This window comes from Cryptotermes secundus, unplaced genomic scaffold (assembly GCF_002891405.2).
Source record: "Cryptotermes secundus unplaced genomic scaffold, Csec_1.0 scaffold295, whole genome shotgun sequence".
Taxonomy (NCBI): domain Eukaryota; kingdom Metazoa; phylum Arthropoda; class Insecta; order Blattodea; family Kalotermitidae; genus Cryptotermes; species Cryptotermes secundus.
In genome coordinates this window covers 1,459,312-1,473,718 of record NW_019729213.1, presented here as the reverse complement: position 1 = coordinate 1,473,718, position 14,407 = coordinate 1,459,312, and the positions used below count along the sequence as shown (strand labels likewise).

Below are 14,407 nucleotides of genomic sequence, written 5' to 3'. Positions count from 1 at the left end.
TGGGATATTCACCAGTCGTAAGTACAATTAATTATAACGCTCTCAAAACTACTGGAGCTACAACGAATAAATAACCTCTGCTTACACTAGTCATTGCTAGGTAACAAATCTCAACAATGGCTATGCCTTTACAATGTCTTCACTGTCCGTTTCCTGGCAACGGATTTATAACATAGGAACTATAACAGTTTCATTAAATTACACACATAAAATCTCCTTTTCACACGTGCAATACTGCAACTAACTCTTTTCTTCACAGCCTCCCGTACATAACTGAACACTCAACTGGACTGTGTACTCCTCCTCTGTCCTGAGTCTGAGTCTGAGTCTGAGTCTGAGTCTGAGTCTGAGTCTTATGTTACGACGGACGGTCAGTCGACCAGTCTCTCTTGGAATATAGCACCCATCTGGGGTTTACAATCAGTTTTTTATTGCTGTCAGACAGTTGCTGGTTTGTTGATGTGGGGCGCTCTCTCTTATGAGAGGATGGGTCTGTCGTTTACAGTCGCTGCTGGTCCTCGCCAGCTAACACGTTCCCGGGTCAGAGCCCCGTGGGACTTCCGACAATATTTTACTGTCAGATTCGAGACTTCTCTTTTTGTCGCCTCCTATGACTCTCAGGGCTACGGTGGAGGTATTCAACCCCGCCTCCACACGGGAACAAAGTCAAACTTACTTAATGACTCGCGGTTTATCGCCAATCAATTCGTCTTGGTGCCAAGCCCCTTGAGTCCCACGACCGAAGATTTTTCCAACAGAACTCTTGCGGTAATAGTAATCCTCTCTGATGAGAAGATGAGTTTGTCTGTTTGGCGTATTTCCATAATATCCAAACCCCATATTTTACGTATTTCGTCGAAGTGATAGATTTCGTGAATGATTTGCACTATTTAGTGAGACAAACATGTATCTGTGTTTGCAGGTTATGTCCAGGACCTGTCTTCTCTTCACTTCACCGCATACTTGCCCAGGGTGGAGAGGGAACACGATGAAGGACTGGCCTATCCTCCGCACCATTCCCCTCAGCCATCATACGCGACATTGCAGACTGTCGCGGAAACTGAGCATCAGCACGTCGAGATGGGTCCCGACAGACGGCCGTGGGTCGAGCCGTTGCCACCTCCCTCCTCCGCCTCCATCTCCGCCCCGCCGCCAAGGAACAGGAAGTCCCTAGCGATGTGTTTTACAAGTACTGGAGCCGCCTTATCGCTGCCGCCCAAGAAGAAGGACATCTACAGACCATATTCTTTAGATGACAGACCTGTTAAGACGCAGGAGCCGGCATCGATCCGGCGTCCTGCAGAGGAAGATCTCACTGCAGCGCACGCAATTCTGGATCTCAGTGCGTCGACGGCTGCTAACATCACCGTCCAGTCCGAGCCGAACCAACAACATGAAGAGCAGAAACGTGTGGTAGCTCCCATATTCAGGCTAGGCAGCCAACCCACTGGGAAGACAGTGGCATACACATACGAGGCGTTCTTTGTGAGTGATGGACGATCAAAGAGGAAATCCCTGAGTTCAACAGGAATATCAGCTTTGCCAGAGATCACTTCAGAGAGAGCAACAGAGAATCGAACCCGGTATACATGCACGGAATGCGGGAAACAGTATGCGACATCGTCCAACTTGTCACGCCATAAACAGACGCACCGAAGCCTTGATTCTCAGTCCGCCAAGAAGTGTGTCACGTGCGGGAAAGCATACGTGAGCATGCCCGCGCTGGCCATGCACCTCTTGACGCATAAGTTGTCTCACGCGTGCGGTGTGTGCGGTAAGCTGTTCTCACGGCCCTGGCTCCTACAGGGACATCTCCGCTCGCACACGGGCGAGAAGCCGTTCGGATGTGCTCACTGCGGCAAGGCATTCGCTGACCGTTCCAACCTGCGCGCGCATATGCAGACACATTCTGCCGACAAGAACTTCACATGTACGCGCTGCCATAAGTCTTTCGCACTCAAGTCTTACCTCAACAAGCACCTCGAGTCCGCGTGCTTCAAGGACGGCCCCACCAATATCCCAGCACCTGACGAGGCTTCGTCGCCTGGAATGGCAGCAACTTGCCCATCTCTCTCCCCACCTCCTGAAACGTCACATCTCCTGACGCCTTCCCCCGCACCTCTAAACATCAGCTATTCCTGTTGAAATAATATGATATAAAAACTACGTCCACCCAATGTTTAAAGTTCTGTTTCCAAAAGCCACTATATCCCCACGGATCCACCTATGGTACTGTATCACAGATGCCGGTATGCGGGTGATGTGATTTCCCGGATTCGTGGGAAAATTTATGTGACGTGGAGAATTAATCCTTTTGACATGTATGATCTTTCTAGATTACACGTTTTGTAACAAAAAAAGTCTAGATAAGGAAACAAGAGAGAAGATATTTATCTAATGTTAAATATATTAGAAATAGACTACTTATCTAATCAGTACCTTACGTTCATATTTATAAAGGAACACACGAGCACTCCAGTGTACACTTGTGAATGCTATAGTTTGCGATGCACCGGAATACAGATACACCCTCCTTACAAGTCACAAGCACAATTTTATTTTATGCATCTGGGCACAATCTTTTAAACGGAAACGCTATAGATAATAAGTGTAGTAACTTAAAGTAAATAAATACATTAAACAAATCGGAAATTCAAATAAATCTTTTTTTTATATTAAGTAATTAATCATTTGAGTTCTAAAAATGAATATTAATTTTGGAAATATGACTCATGACCTTTTAAAATTACTTGAAGTGCATTACAACCGTATTACACCAAGTACAGAAGAACACGGCATGTGTGTCACCCCTCTGCAGTCGTATAGACGTAATGGGTTTTAATTAAGCTTAATTAATTTCATGAATTTCTTGGATCGATATAAATTATCGTCTACTTAACCCTCAGTTCAATCAAGTATATGATATATAGCTATTATTCCACATTCGCTTTCCATCGAGTTACATGTATCATTTTTGGTGTAACCTTATATTACTGCGTGCATAATACGATAAACTAGCATATTCATTAATCCCTAAATTTCATCTGACTGGCCAAAACCGACAATAGCAGAAATTGCGTTTCATTTTTGTGTCGGATTTGCCTTATAATTATGATATTTTAATATTGAATTGTGATGTGTTCAAATGAATAAACCCGAAAGCAGTCATCTGTCGGGGTCAGTCATACTTTAGAAATATCACTTTCCAGCCCAATATTGAACTCAATCGGACTATTTTGAAGTTTAGGAATATTAAACTTGGCTTGATTACGTGCCGTATATCAAGATGTAAGGTAACAAATGGTAATATTACTGTAACTCTATGGAATTATTTTTTTGAAGAATGACTACTTTATCATAAATTTCTTATTTTACTGCAACTTTAAGGAACTTAAATATTTTGAGAAACAGATATTTGCTCGCAAACTGAAATGTCTGACGGAACACATCAATCTTAAAAGTATTGAGGTGAACTCCATTATCCACGAGACTGAATTCAGCCATCGGTGTTGAAGTTACTAATAATTAATAATATGAAATATATAAGTCATAAATTCTCTTCATCCGTCACAGATACTTTTAGCTCAAACAGTTCTTAATAATATGAGTAAACAGTGGTAAAGAAAACACGTACTCTTTTCTGTGAAACTAAATTTAACATAGTTACTATAGGATTCTGATGATGGTGTATAACACATATAGATATTGGGTTTTCGGACTTTATCCATCGTCCTTGTCCAGTGATTGAGGCTAGCTCTTTCTAAAGGACCCAACAGAATATGTGTTTTCCCTCACCTGAGGACGGAGAAAGATCCAGTTTCCGAAACGTCATATTTTTCTTAGTTATCTTAAAACCAGGACGATGGATAAAGTCCGAAAACTCAATATCTCTAAATCCAACATATTTCAACGAGAAAGCAGTTTCCATAAATTACAGTTTCTACATATATTTTATATCGGGAATTTTCATTCTTCATGTGGGAAATTTACAGAACGAGCAAATAATTAAAAGTTTTACGTCACTTTTCATCTTAATCAAATGCTACATATGCAGGCAAGAGTAAATAGTATATGTAAACATAGTTTTATACATAACCATATAAATATATGTAGATTCTCATAAAAAACTTTTCGATTCTAGTTTCTAGAGTGCTTCAAAGCCGTTATGTATTCCAGCCAGTGCGTTGACATACTTGTCTGTGTTTTTATTTTTATCTTTCCCATCGGTTCACACAAAAATCGAAGAGTTTCATGAACAACGAATCTGTAAAGTCACTGAATATAGGTTTTAGTGTATAAATTCTACAGTTATTGGTTTAGTTAGTGAGAGGCTCTAGTCATTCAACACATTAGCTACTTACAGGTATATGCAATCCTCATATACAGCGAGTAGATCGCACTAATTGTAGAAGTAGCAAAGAAAAATGTATACCTAAGTCAATACTGAAATTGGAGTAAATGCTCTGAGTTTATAAAATAAATTAAAATAAAAAATATTTAGAAAGACTCCATAAAGTAAGGAATAATCCGACCATACAGTAATTTATAACATGACACTATTTATGATAGGAATATTTATAACCGAATATATAGAATAACATACATTGTTATTCAGCACCTTAATTCAAGACCACAATGGTTTGTAATATAAAAGCTATTTTACACAATGTTAAAAATCGAGTTTGTATATTAATATACTCTTTATATGATGAACATTTCCATTGTAAGTTTATCGCAATTCTGGACATTACAATTTGAAAATGGCGCAATAAACTGATTCTCCATACTCGAAATATTCCAAGCCCATATGGTCACTGCAAAGTGTTTCTTTTGTGACAATGTATTGTAACGTAACCATTAAAATCATGTACATCATATGATTTCTTTGTAGTGTTAAAACTTCATTAATACTCAAATATATTTCGTATTTTCATTTTTCTATCTTTCACTGTAACATGTAACTCCAGAAATAATGGGACGTGAGCAACGAAATATATGATGTGTAATAATATGCCAAAATTAATTTATATTACTCGTGCTTGTTGTGATGTACATGATTTTAAGAAATTTTAATAAAAAAAAACGTAGATATATTGTCGTAACATAATTTATGCAATATTTTTAAGAAAAGAAATTTGTACATATGTAGAAGACATGGTTTATGAAATAGACATTTCTTGTATACGATGGATTGCTATATCTATACGTATATGAATGTCAGATATAGACGTGTCAAACAATGAATGTATTAGCTAGGGATATGGTGCAATATTTGATATGTACAGTTCATTTTTATTTAAAGGTATTTCGGTTATGCTTTTCAAATTATTGTAAGCCTCGTGCTAGTTTCCAGTGCACTGAACTTCACTGATACGAACATGATAGGATATGTTATTTCAAATCCATTTACTTCATAAAATTAATTCCTGAGGTATAGGGATCCATAAAAGTACAGGTCACTTTCGAAAATTTTGTTCTATACAAATATTATTCTGCAAAGTAAATGCAAACTGCCCTACAGTCTGCCTTCAAATAACATAAAATATAAATATGACTATATTATGGCTGTTATCGTCAAATTACAAGTTCATTTCCTTATTCTCAATCAACATTTATAATTATCCACAAGCTTATATGATATTTACTTTATAAGGATAATTTTCCATTATATCCCAGTGTTGGAGAAAGGTGGAGAAGATCAGTTGGACCGATTATGTGAGAAATGAAGAAGTGTTATTTAGTGAGCAGAGGAATATCCTACACGAAATAAGAAAACGGAAAGCTAATTAGAATGGTCATATCTTACGCAGTAACTGCCTTCTAAAAGAAGTTATTGAAGGAAAGATAGAGGGGCGGATAGAAGTGACAAGAAGACGAGGAAAAAGACGTAAGAAGATGCTGGATGACCTTGGGGACAGAAGAGAATATTTTCATTTGAAGGAGAAAGCTCTAGATCGCTTTAGGTGGACGAACTGTTTTGGAAGAGACTGTGGACCTGTCGTCTTGACAGATTACAGATGGATGAATGAATGAATATTTTCATAATTCATATTGTCAAGTATCATCTCTGTATTCTTTATTTATTTCCTATATAACTTCTTTCACTTCTGAATGCCTTCATCTTTCATTTTCCTCTATTTCTGTCCTTTCATTCTTCACCTACATTTCATTCCTGTCCTTTCTACATTCGTAACTTAATTTTCCTCCTATCTATCATTGTTTTGCATTTCCTTTTCATTCCTTTATCCAATTTTCTTATCAGTTGCCATTTCATTTCTCTAGAACAGCCCACAGATCTCTTATGACTGAACAGAGCTCAGGTTGAATTCGTGTGGAATAAATTCAAATTTGACAAGCAGTTCAGTGTTACTGCAAGGAACTAGCAAGGCTCGAGTGTGCATCTAGTCATACCAACACATTCCTATGGCACTCTACCATGTATAAATTCAAAGAAAAAACTAGTCTAACCACCTTGTATATAACAAGTGGCAAGCGTCTTGGTTAAGTATTAGCTGGATTTGAGAATGATTTTCTATATGAATCATGAACTTTTCTCATAGTTATTTATGCTACAAGCCATCTTGAAGTATAAAGTATTATTATAATTAGTCTATAAGTGCACCACTGTAGTTATAAGATGCATTATTTATTGATTATGTACTATATACTGCGTGTGAATGTGATAGTGCTGTATATTCAACAAGAGTTTGTAGTTCAAATTTACATTCAAGTGCATCGAAACGTAGGATTATATCCTACACGAAGCAATAAACATATTCAGCAATAATTATACTCGACCTGAAGGAAATTGGTAGCAATAAGTTGAGCCCAATCTAAGAAGTAACAATAAAAAAAAATCATAGCAACAAAATACACCGATTTTTCTTCTGTTACTATGGATGTTTTGTGTGAAGAACTTCATGCAATTTTTAATATTTTAATCGCTTTTCTAAATCATGTTCTGATACATTAAAGTGTTAAAGTAGGATAGCAATAGTGCTGTCACATGTGATCTTTGTAAGCAATAAAATTAAACCATTTAATCATAAAGTACAGCTTCCTTACAATGAGTCCGGCCAAGTGCAGTATCGGAGTTGGGGTCACAAACTTCAAGACTGAGGATGCGATAATGTGCTCTCTGGTGAAAGATATCACACAATCTGTGTTATCATAACTTAACCGTATTATTATAGACACGTTTCAAAATGATGAAATAATCTTCCATTACACTAGCCTTAGCTCCAATTTACGAATAATATTTATAATTAACATTTAAAATAATTTATATATTTTTTTAAATATTTATATTTATTTTGTTAGTAATAAACACGTCTTCACAAGCATGAAAATATATTTTAGGGCAACGAATTCTGATTTCATTGTGATTAATCCTCCAGTCTAGAAATCAGAAATTAACGACCGTGGGAATCCGTTGCGCTGACCACGTGACACCCTCTAACCGCTAATGTTGGCACCAACTTCACCGACAAGCGGCGATCGCTCGGTCGGTATAATTCGCTTGCGGACTAAAAGCCACGGAGTTTGTTTGTGATTCCTCCTATAGATTTATGAAAATATTTATATATTCATTTATAGTCCGTGATCTGAATGTTAAAATTGAAATTATAATTTTAGAAATTTTCAAAATCATCCATTATAAAGAAAATTACAATTATATATGTATTATTTTATAGTCCGGTATCAGAACATTAAAACCGAAATTATAATTCTAAAACGTTTGAGAACTATCCACTCTGAGTTATAATTTCAATGAAGAACGTATTTTGAATTGTGAAAATTCTCACCAAATTATTCGATTCGAAACTGTAGTATTTTACAGAGGAAAGCCCTTCAGACGCTGATCGTGCGATATGCCACGGCAACAGTCTGATTAGTTTTTTCGGAATAAAGAAGTAAGTAAGTACCAGGCATTCATCTGAAACAATAACACGTAGGCCAGCCTCACATTCATTTTTAATATCTTCGTCAGCATGCTGAACAAAATATAAATGTCATGCACTTTTCCCAATTATATCACGGGGATAATGGGATCTAGGATGGCCTTGGCAATATTGAGAATACCAATCCGCCTCTTGAGTCACTCAGGTTGCCTTGAAGGGGAGGTATAATATGAGGTCTTTCAGTTTCCTATGCACCCCTGGGTACTCACTAAGTCTCCAAGACCTTAAGACCTTCTCCCATAGAGTGTCATGTAATTTGCATATGTTAATTGCTGTTTCCTCAAGCTGAAAACTAACAGTAAGTACTCCGGCACAATTACTTCGTTTAGAGTTGTTAGTGCCATAATTTCATTTGTTTTTGACCAGTGTCACTTAGTCCTTAAGCTACGAAATAACAACCAGTCTTCTCTTGAATATGGTCTTGTGATACTGTACGTCAGTGTGTGTCTTTGGACTGAACATGCAGCCTGTCTCTGTTATTGCGGCATGTCCCTCACCGAGTTTCTCTGGTCATTAACATTAAGTCTTCAAGTCACTTACGAAGTTGTTCTGCCACATACCATCGCTTGTTTCTTGTCTGTAGTAACTGAGTTGCCTCTTCTAGATCCTTGTAATGTCGCTCTTCACTAGGATATAATCACTTGTCTGTACTCTGTGTATGCGTCGAAACGTCCTTCATCAGATACTCCTCCATATTCTTCACCTTTTCTCCCACTATGAGATCTTACTGTGGGTGCAGGCCGGCAGTCCACGTCTTGCAGACTCTCAGGCGCAGTGACACCCCATTCTGAATTGTACTTGGCAGTCACTCTTGTTCCCTGTTAGTTTTCCTGACAGGCCGTTAGTTTGTTTGGCCGTCCACTAGTTGGACTTGGTTGGCGCTTATGTCTTTATTGCGTTCTTCTTGACCAACATTATACTTTTTAATTGTTTGAAATTTTCTTAAATTTCTTGATCCATCTTCGATCCAAATTATTATACCATATATATCTATATTTTGGAGCAGTTATTTTCCAGCTGTGCCTGGGTGCATGCTCTAGTGGTGAGTTCCCTTCATTGCAGTGTCACTGTTATCAGCTCTTACCTCTTCTGTTGCTGTTTTGCACTGAACTCCACTGCACTGCACACACTAAATTACCTCACATTTTGTCCTGTATTGAACTGAATTGGAATGGAACGATTGATTTACAGATTTTGAGGTGTTATATCTTCGAGATATTTCTCGTAAATGCTCAGACGACCTCATCCTTCGGCAGCAGCTGGGCAATTTCTCGAAACTTTGAGAAAGGTGGTCTTGATATATACACCGAACGAGAGATATGCGCAGGCCAGACGACGTGACCCACCCGCGCCAGCTGACAATATTGATTAGGTTACACGTCTGTCATATTATCGAAATATGTTTTAAAAGTATGGTTTTCTAGAATATGATTCTGTGTCGTTTGATTGTTAGATAAAACGTTTCGGAGGAACCGATTGTCTTCATCTTCATCCCAAACTTATACCTTGGATATGGTAGCAGCAGGGTTTTCCAAAACCGTTAACTACCTAGGAAACTACATGGCAACACATCCTAAGAGAACGTATTCTTTGTACCGTCGTGAGAACCCCAAGTCTCAGAAGATATGCTCCCTAATTTTTGGTGCTGTTATGAAACATCTTAATGGCAATTAGAGGGGAATAAATTAAACATAATTTGATAGAGGAGGAAAACGATGTTTAATCTGTGACATACAGGATGTCACTTGTAACTTCCGGTATGTCACAGATTAAACATCGTTTTCCTCGAAGAAAGTCGTCTTCTGGGTTTAGGCACCGTGTATTCTTCGTGCCTAAACCCAGAAGACGACTTTCTTCATTGTCATCGCCGTGAAAACCTCAAAACTTATATCGTTTTCCTCCTTTATCAAATTATGTTTATGAGAACCTTATTGAATAGAATCTGAGTGTAAATAATATGTTACATTTTCATAACTAACGAACAAGCAGCGAATTCTGACTGGAAGAGTTATGTCGTTATGTCTGATCAACGAATAATGAACACTCATTTATGTTTAGAGATTAAGCTGTAATTCAGTTTTATGTTATGTTCTGAAAATGCTTTCATTCCAAATATTTGAGCAATAATATTTGCAATAACAACAATAAAAACTCTTGTTGAATTATGTCAATCTGCTAATTAATTGATGTATGTAGGTTCCAGCCCGTTTGAATGAGTGAGCATTGTATTGTATGTGTCTGACTGCTAATTAAAACACTGTAGCTAGACCATTGTTTACAAAATCAGTTTTATATAACATTCCGCTGGCAATAACTGGGTCGGAAACTTGTTTAAATAAAAGGGTACATGAGATCTCCAATAGAAAATGGAAACTAACTGAAACAGCAGCAGCACTGGCATAATGAATAGTAGTTACCAATAGGAACAACTAATTTTATTCTACATTTTATAGTTCATTTTCTTTTTAAATTAACAGGAAAATATTTATAGATATTCCATCCTACACGCCTCATAATAAAATTAACATTTTATCAATATATTATAATTAATTTAATTGGTTGTTATTAATAGTTGTCATTGTGTTGTATTGAATTCCTACAACAAAACAAAACATCCAAACTATGTCCTACAATCTTTTCATTTAACATATATATATATAATTTTGAGATATTACATATATTTTCAAATATTCTAGGAAATAAAAACTTTTTTTTAGAAAGCGATATTTGTTTAAAATGATTAATGTCGCTTATTGTACAAATTTCCATGCCATTGAGCGCTATTTCAGTTACTGGAAGATGATCTCGGTTCCTTTTGCCACAGGAAACCGTCACATTGTACTGTAACATTATATTTTAATTTGTTGACGGTCCTAAATATTACGATCCCAGGAAAATGCCGGGTATTCATAAGCAATAATAAAGTAGCTGGGCCTTCGTAAGGGATATACATAGCTATTCTACAAATAAACGCTCGATGCAATGGCCCATTAACATAGAGCAATATAGATGAAATATATTATTATAAGAAATAACAACAATAGAAAAATCAGGAAAAATTAAAATAAAAATATAAGAATGAAGCTTTGATAATGACGTGGTAGAAAATACAGCAATAGATTTTAAGCAATAACAAGATAATGTTATCGAAACAACAACTGTTTACTGACACCACAAGGAGTTTCCCTAAGGTGGCTCCTGACGGAATACCGTGCCCCATATAGCGCTGATATTGTGAAATTTCAGAATTCAATACTCGGAGGCTTCAGACATGTAGCAGACTATTAAACATCTGTTGAACATGGCACTCTTCACTCTAATATTTTTTCATTTGCTGAAAAATTAAACAAACCGACTCTGTGGTCTATTGGTCAGAGTTCCTGGCTACAGATCTAGATGTCCCGGGTTCGATTCCTAATTTTCTGAGAAGTAGTGGGTCTGGAACGAGGTCCACTCAGCGTCGTGAGGATAATTGAGGAGCTACAGGAATGGAAAAGTAACGGCTCCAGTCTAGAGAACCGAGATTAATGGCCGTGGGAATTCGTTGCGCTGACCACGCGACACCCTCTATCCGCTAAAGTTGACATTAACTTCGCCGACAAGCGGCGGTCGCTCGGTCGGTATAGTTCGCTTGTGGACTAAACCAGCGGAGTTTGTTTTGTTTGTTTTGAAAAATTGAACTCTCTTACCGTATACTAAAGCAGCCCTCATTTTATTTTATAACGCAAATGAGTTCTTGTATAGTCTTATTAAAAATGTGAGCTACTTTCAATAATATCGCATTATTTGGCTGACTAATATTTGTGGAAATAAACGGAATTGTGCTTGATTAGTGAAATATACGTATATTATTTCCAAAACTTATATCGCAAAATTTTGTTATTTAAATTTCTGACAACAGAAGAAGCCAGATTTCGTTTCCTTTAAAGTCTCAGTCTAATAGAGCGTTGTAGTTTAAAATGTTTGATATCTAATCTAAATGAGCTTCATTGGCGGCGGAATATCAATTTTAATCTTCTCTCTTTGCATTTCATTATTAAAATCTTGTCTGCTTATCAATCGCTACTAATTTGCGTGTGTACAGCCGTCTTTGCCTTCACGTCACTGTGACTTGCAGTAAATTTTCAGAAGTACCAGTTCAGGTACTATATCCGGTGAATTATCAACCTAAAGAAAGTTTTTAAAATAATATTGTATATATCTTAAATTACATGTAAGTTATTAATGACACACTTTATTTATGATTTAACATACTTCTAAGAGTAAGTATTTGTTGGGAATCAAAATTTCATAATAACGGCCTATGATTTTCTAAGATATTACTAGTCATCTAATGTCCAAAGATTAATAAGAAGCGTTTCGAGACCAGCATTACTTTATTTGTACCTCTTTAAAATCTCGTATAACAATTCGCGCATGCGCAAACTGGGCAAAGTATTCCGTCTGTGAAAGGTTCCAAGTTGATTGCAACTACTGAGAGGTTTGGATGTAGAGCTCTGATTTGGCAGTGCCTCGTATACGATTTTTCTTCAATTGAGTGTATTACTGCAAAATATATTCATTTCTACTGAAAATCTGGACACGTCTTGGTGGTGTTACAGAAGCAAACAGTTTCTGTTCGGTACCACATTTTCTTTCGCTAGCAATATTATATAGAACCAACATAAACGGGGCGGTATTGTCTGTAGAAGTTTTATTAAACGCCTGATCTATATAGCACCAATTAATAATCTAGAAATAGTGAAGAGAGGTAGCGTAGGGTGTTCCTGCCGTGGAGGTGCAAGTCCAGGGTCATTGTCTGAAAGTGACATTTGTGTATTTGAAGTTAACTTCACATGTCTTTTCCCCATTAGCGAGTGTCAATAAAAAGGTAAAGTTGTCCCTGTGCTTAACCTATTAATCACTCCGCCATGAAGGCGTATGGGGGAGTAGATTGTCTTGACCTCAGCACTAGTTGGAGGTGAGTGGTCAGCTTCACGCCCCTGCTGCTTTACTACCGGGGAAAGAGCCACCGATACCCATTGGATAGGAGGTCTGGACGACGTGGAGAAGATAATATCTTTGACCCTAGCCGGACTCGAACTCCGACCCCTTCCTCGTCCAGCTAATTGATAAATCTAAGAATAAATTTATAGCCTCTAATAAATATAATATGCCTAATTATGTAATATTACTTTAGGAGTCGGGAGAGCGCAGTTGATATAGTGACTGGCTACGGGATGGACGACCGAGGGTTGGAGTTCGAGTCCCAGTAGGGTCAAGAATCTTCACTTCTTCACGCCTTCCAGACCGACTCTAGGGCCCACCCAGCCTCCTATCCAATGAATACCGTGGGCTCTTTACCCAGGAGTAAAGTGGCCGGGGCGTGAAGCTGCCCACTCAACTCCAAGTAGTGCCGAGATCAAGAAAGTATGGATCTATAAATCTACTCCCCCTTACACCTCATGACGTAGTGTTTAATTAGTTGAGCACAGGAACAACTTTCCCGTTACCTTATATTATATTATTTTATTCACAGATATCATAAACGTGCACTCCGAAAATCAGTTTTCTTTTCGGAATGATTGGAGCGCTTAAAATACAAACAGGAAATACTGAAAGTCTACAAATACTGGGTTATTATATTTTTTTCGGTGGATTGAATGGTGAACTTGATAAAAATTTATCGTATTGCTATTCTTCCCCACCCTCTAAAATAATCTTTAAGAATATCCTCACCCCCAGAATAAATGAAACTGTTCTAACCGGATATATTCAATTGCATTTCATGTGCAACAGTCTGGTGATGCAGACACACATGCCTTGTCATATCCGCGGTTTTCACCATTGCAGTTCCAACCTTTAGACGGATATTAACAGAAAGTTACAAAATATTTTCCCAGGAATATTCTTAGGAGTTCGACTGTCAAAAGCGAACTTAGGAGCATGGATCTGTGGCTGGATTTTGCCTTAGTTAAATACCACAGTTCGGCTACAGTTCCTTGAGTGAAGCTACCACTTTCATTTGGGCCACGCGGTTGGTTGAGGCACTATGCTACAAACCGGAAGATCGCGGGTTCGATTCCCAATGAGGTCATTCGATTTTTCAATTGATCTAATCTTCCCAGCCGCTCTATGGCCCTGGGGTCGACTCAGTCTCTAACATAATCGAGTACCAGGAATCTTCATGGGGGTAAAAGGTGACCGGTGGGTGCGTAAGGTTGAGAAACTTACGGACATTTGTGAGCCGATTGTCTAGAAAATGTTGGAGCCTCGACGTGTCACAACCCTACGGGCCTCCATGGCCTGTTATAGGGACACCTTTAGCTTTTATATTTACCACGTTCATTTGAATTTTACAACGGATTTATAATTTTTTTTTCATTACCTCGTCCCATGCTGTCGCGTCATCTAGCCTAATGTTGCGCATGCGTGCAAATGGATTGAGGGTATACTATTAGGACGAG

General features: G+C 37.8%; 1 protein-coding gene across 1 annotated transcript; it reads left to right on the top strand.

The window, feature by feature from the left end:
- Positions 1–722: 722 nt before the first annotated feature.
- Positions 723–3,718, top strand: LOC111865405 (transcriptional repressor scratch 1; the record flags this gene model as incomplete). The annotated part of the gene is made up of 2 exons (XM_023853400.2): positions 723–768; positions 923–3,718. Coding segments are annotated over 2 exons (1,269 nt in total), but the record flags the coding sequence as incomplete, so codon positions are not given.
- Positions 3,719–14,407: the final 10,689 nt, after the last annotated feature.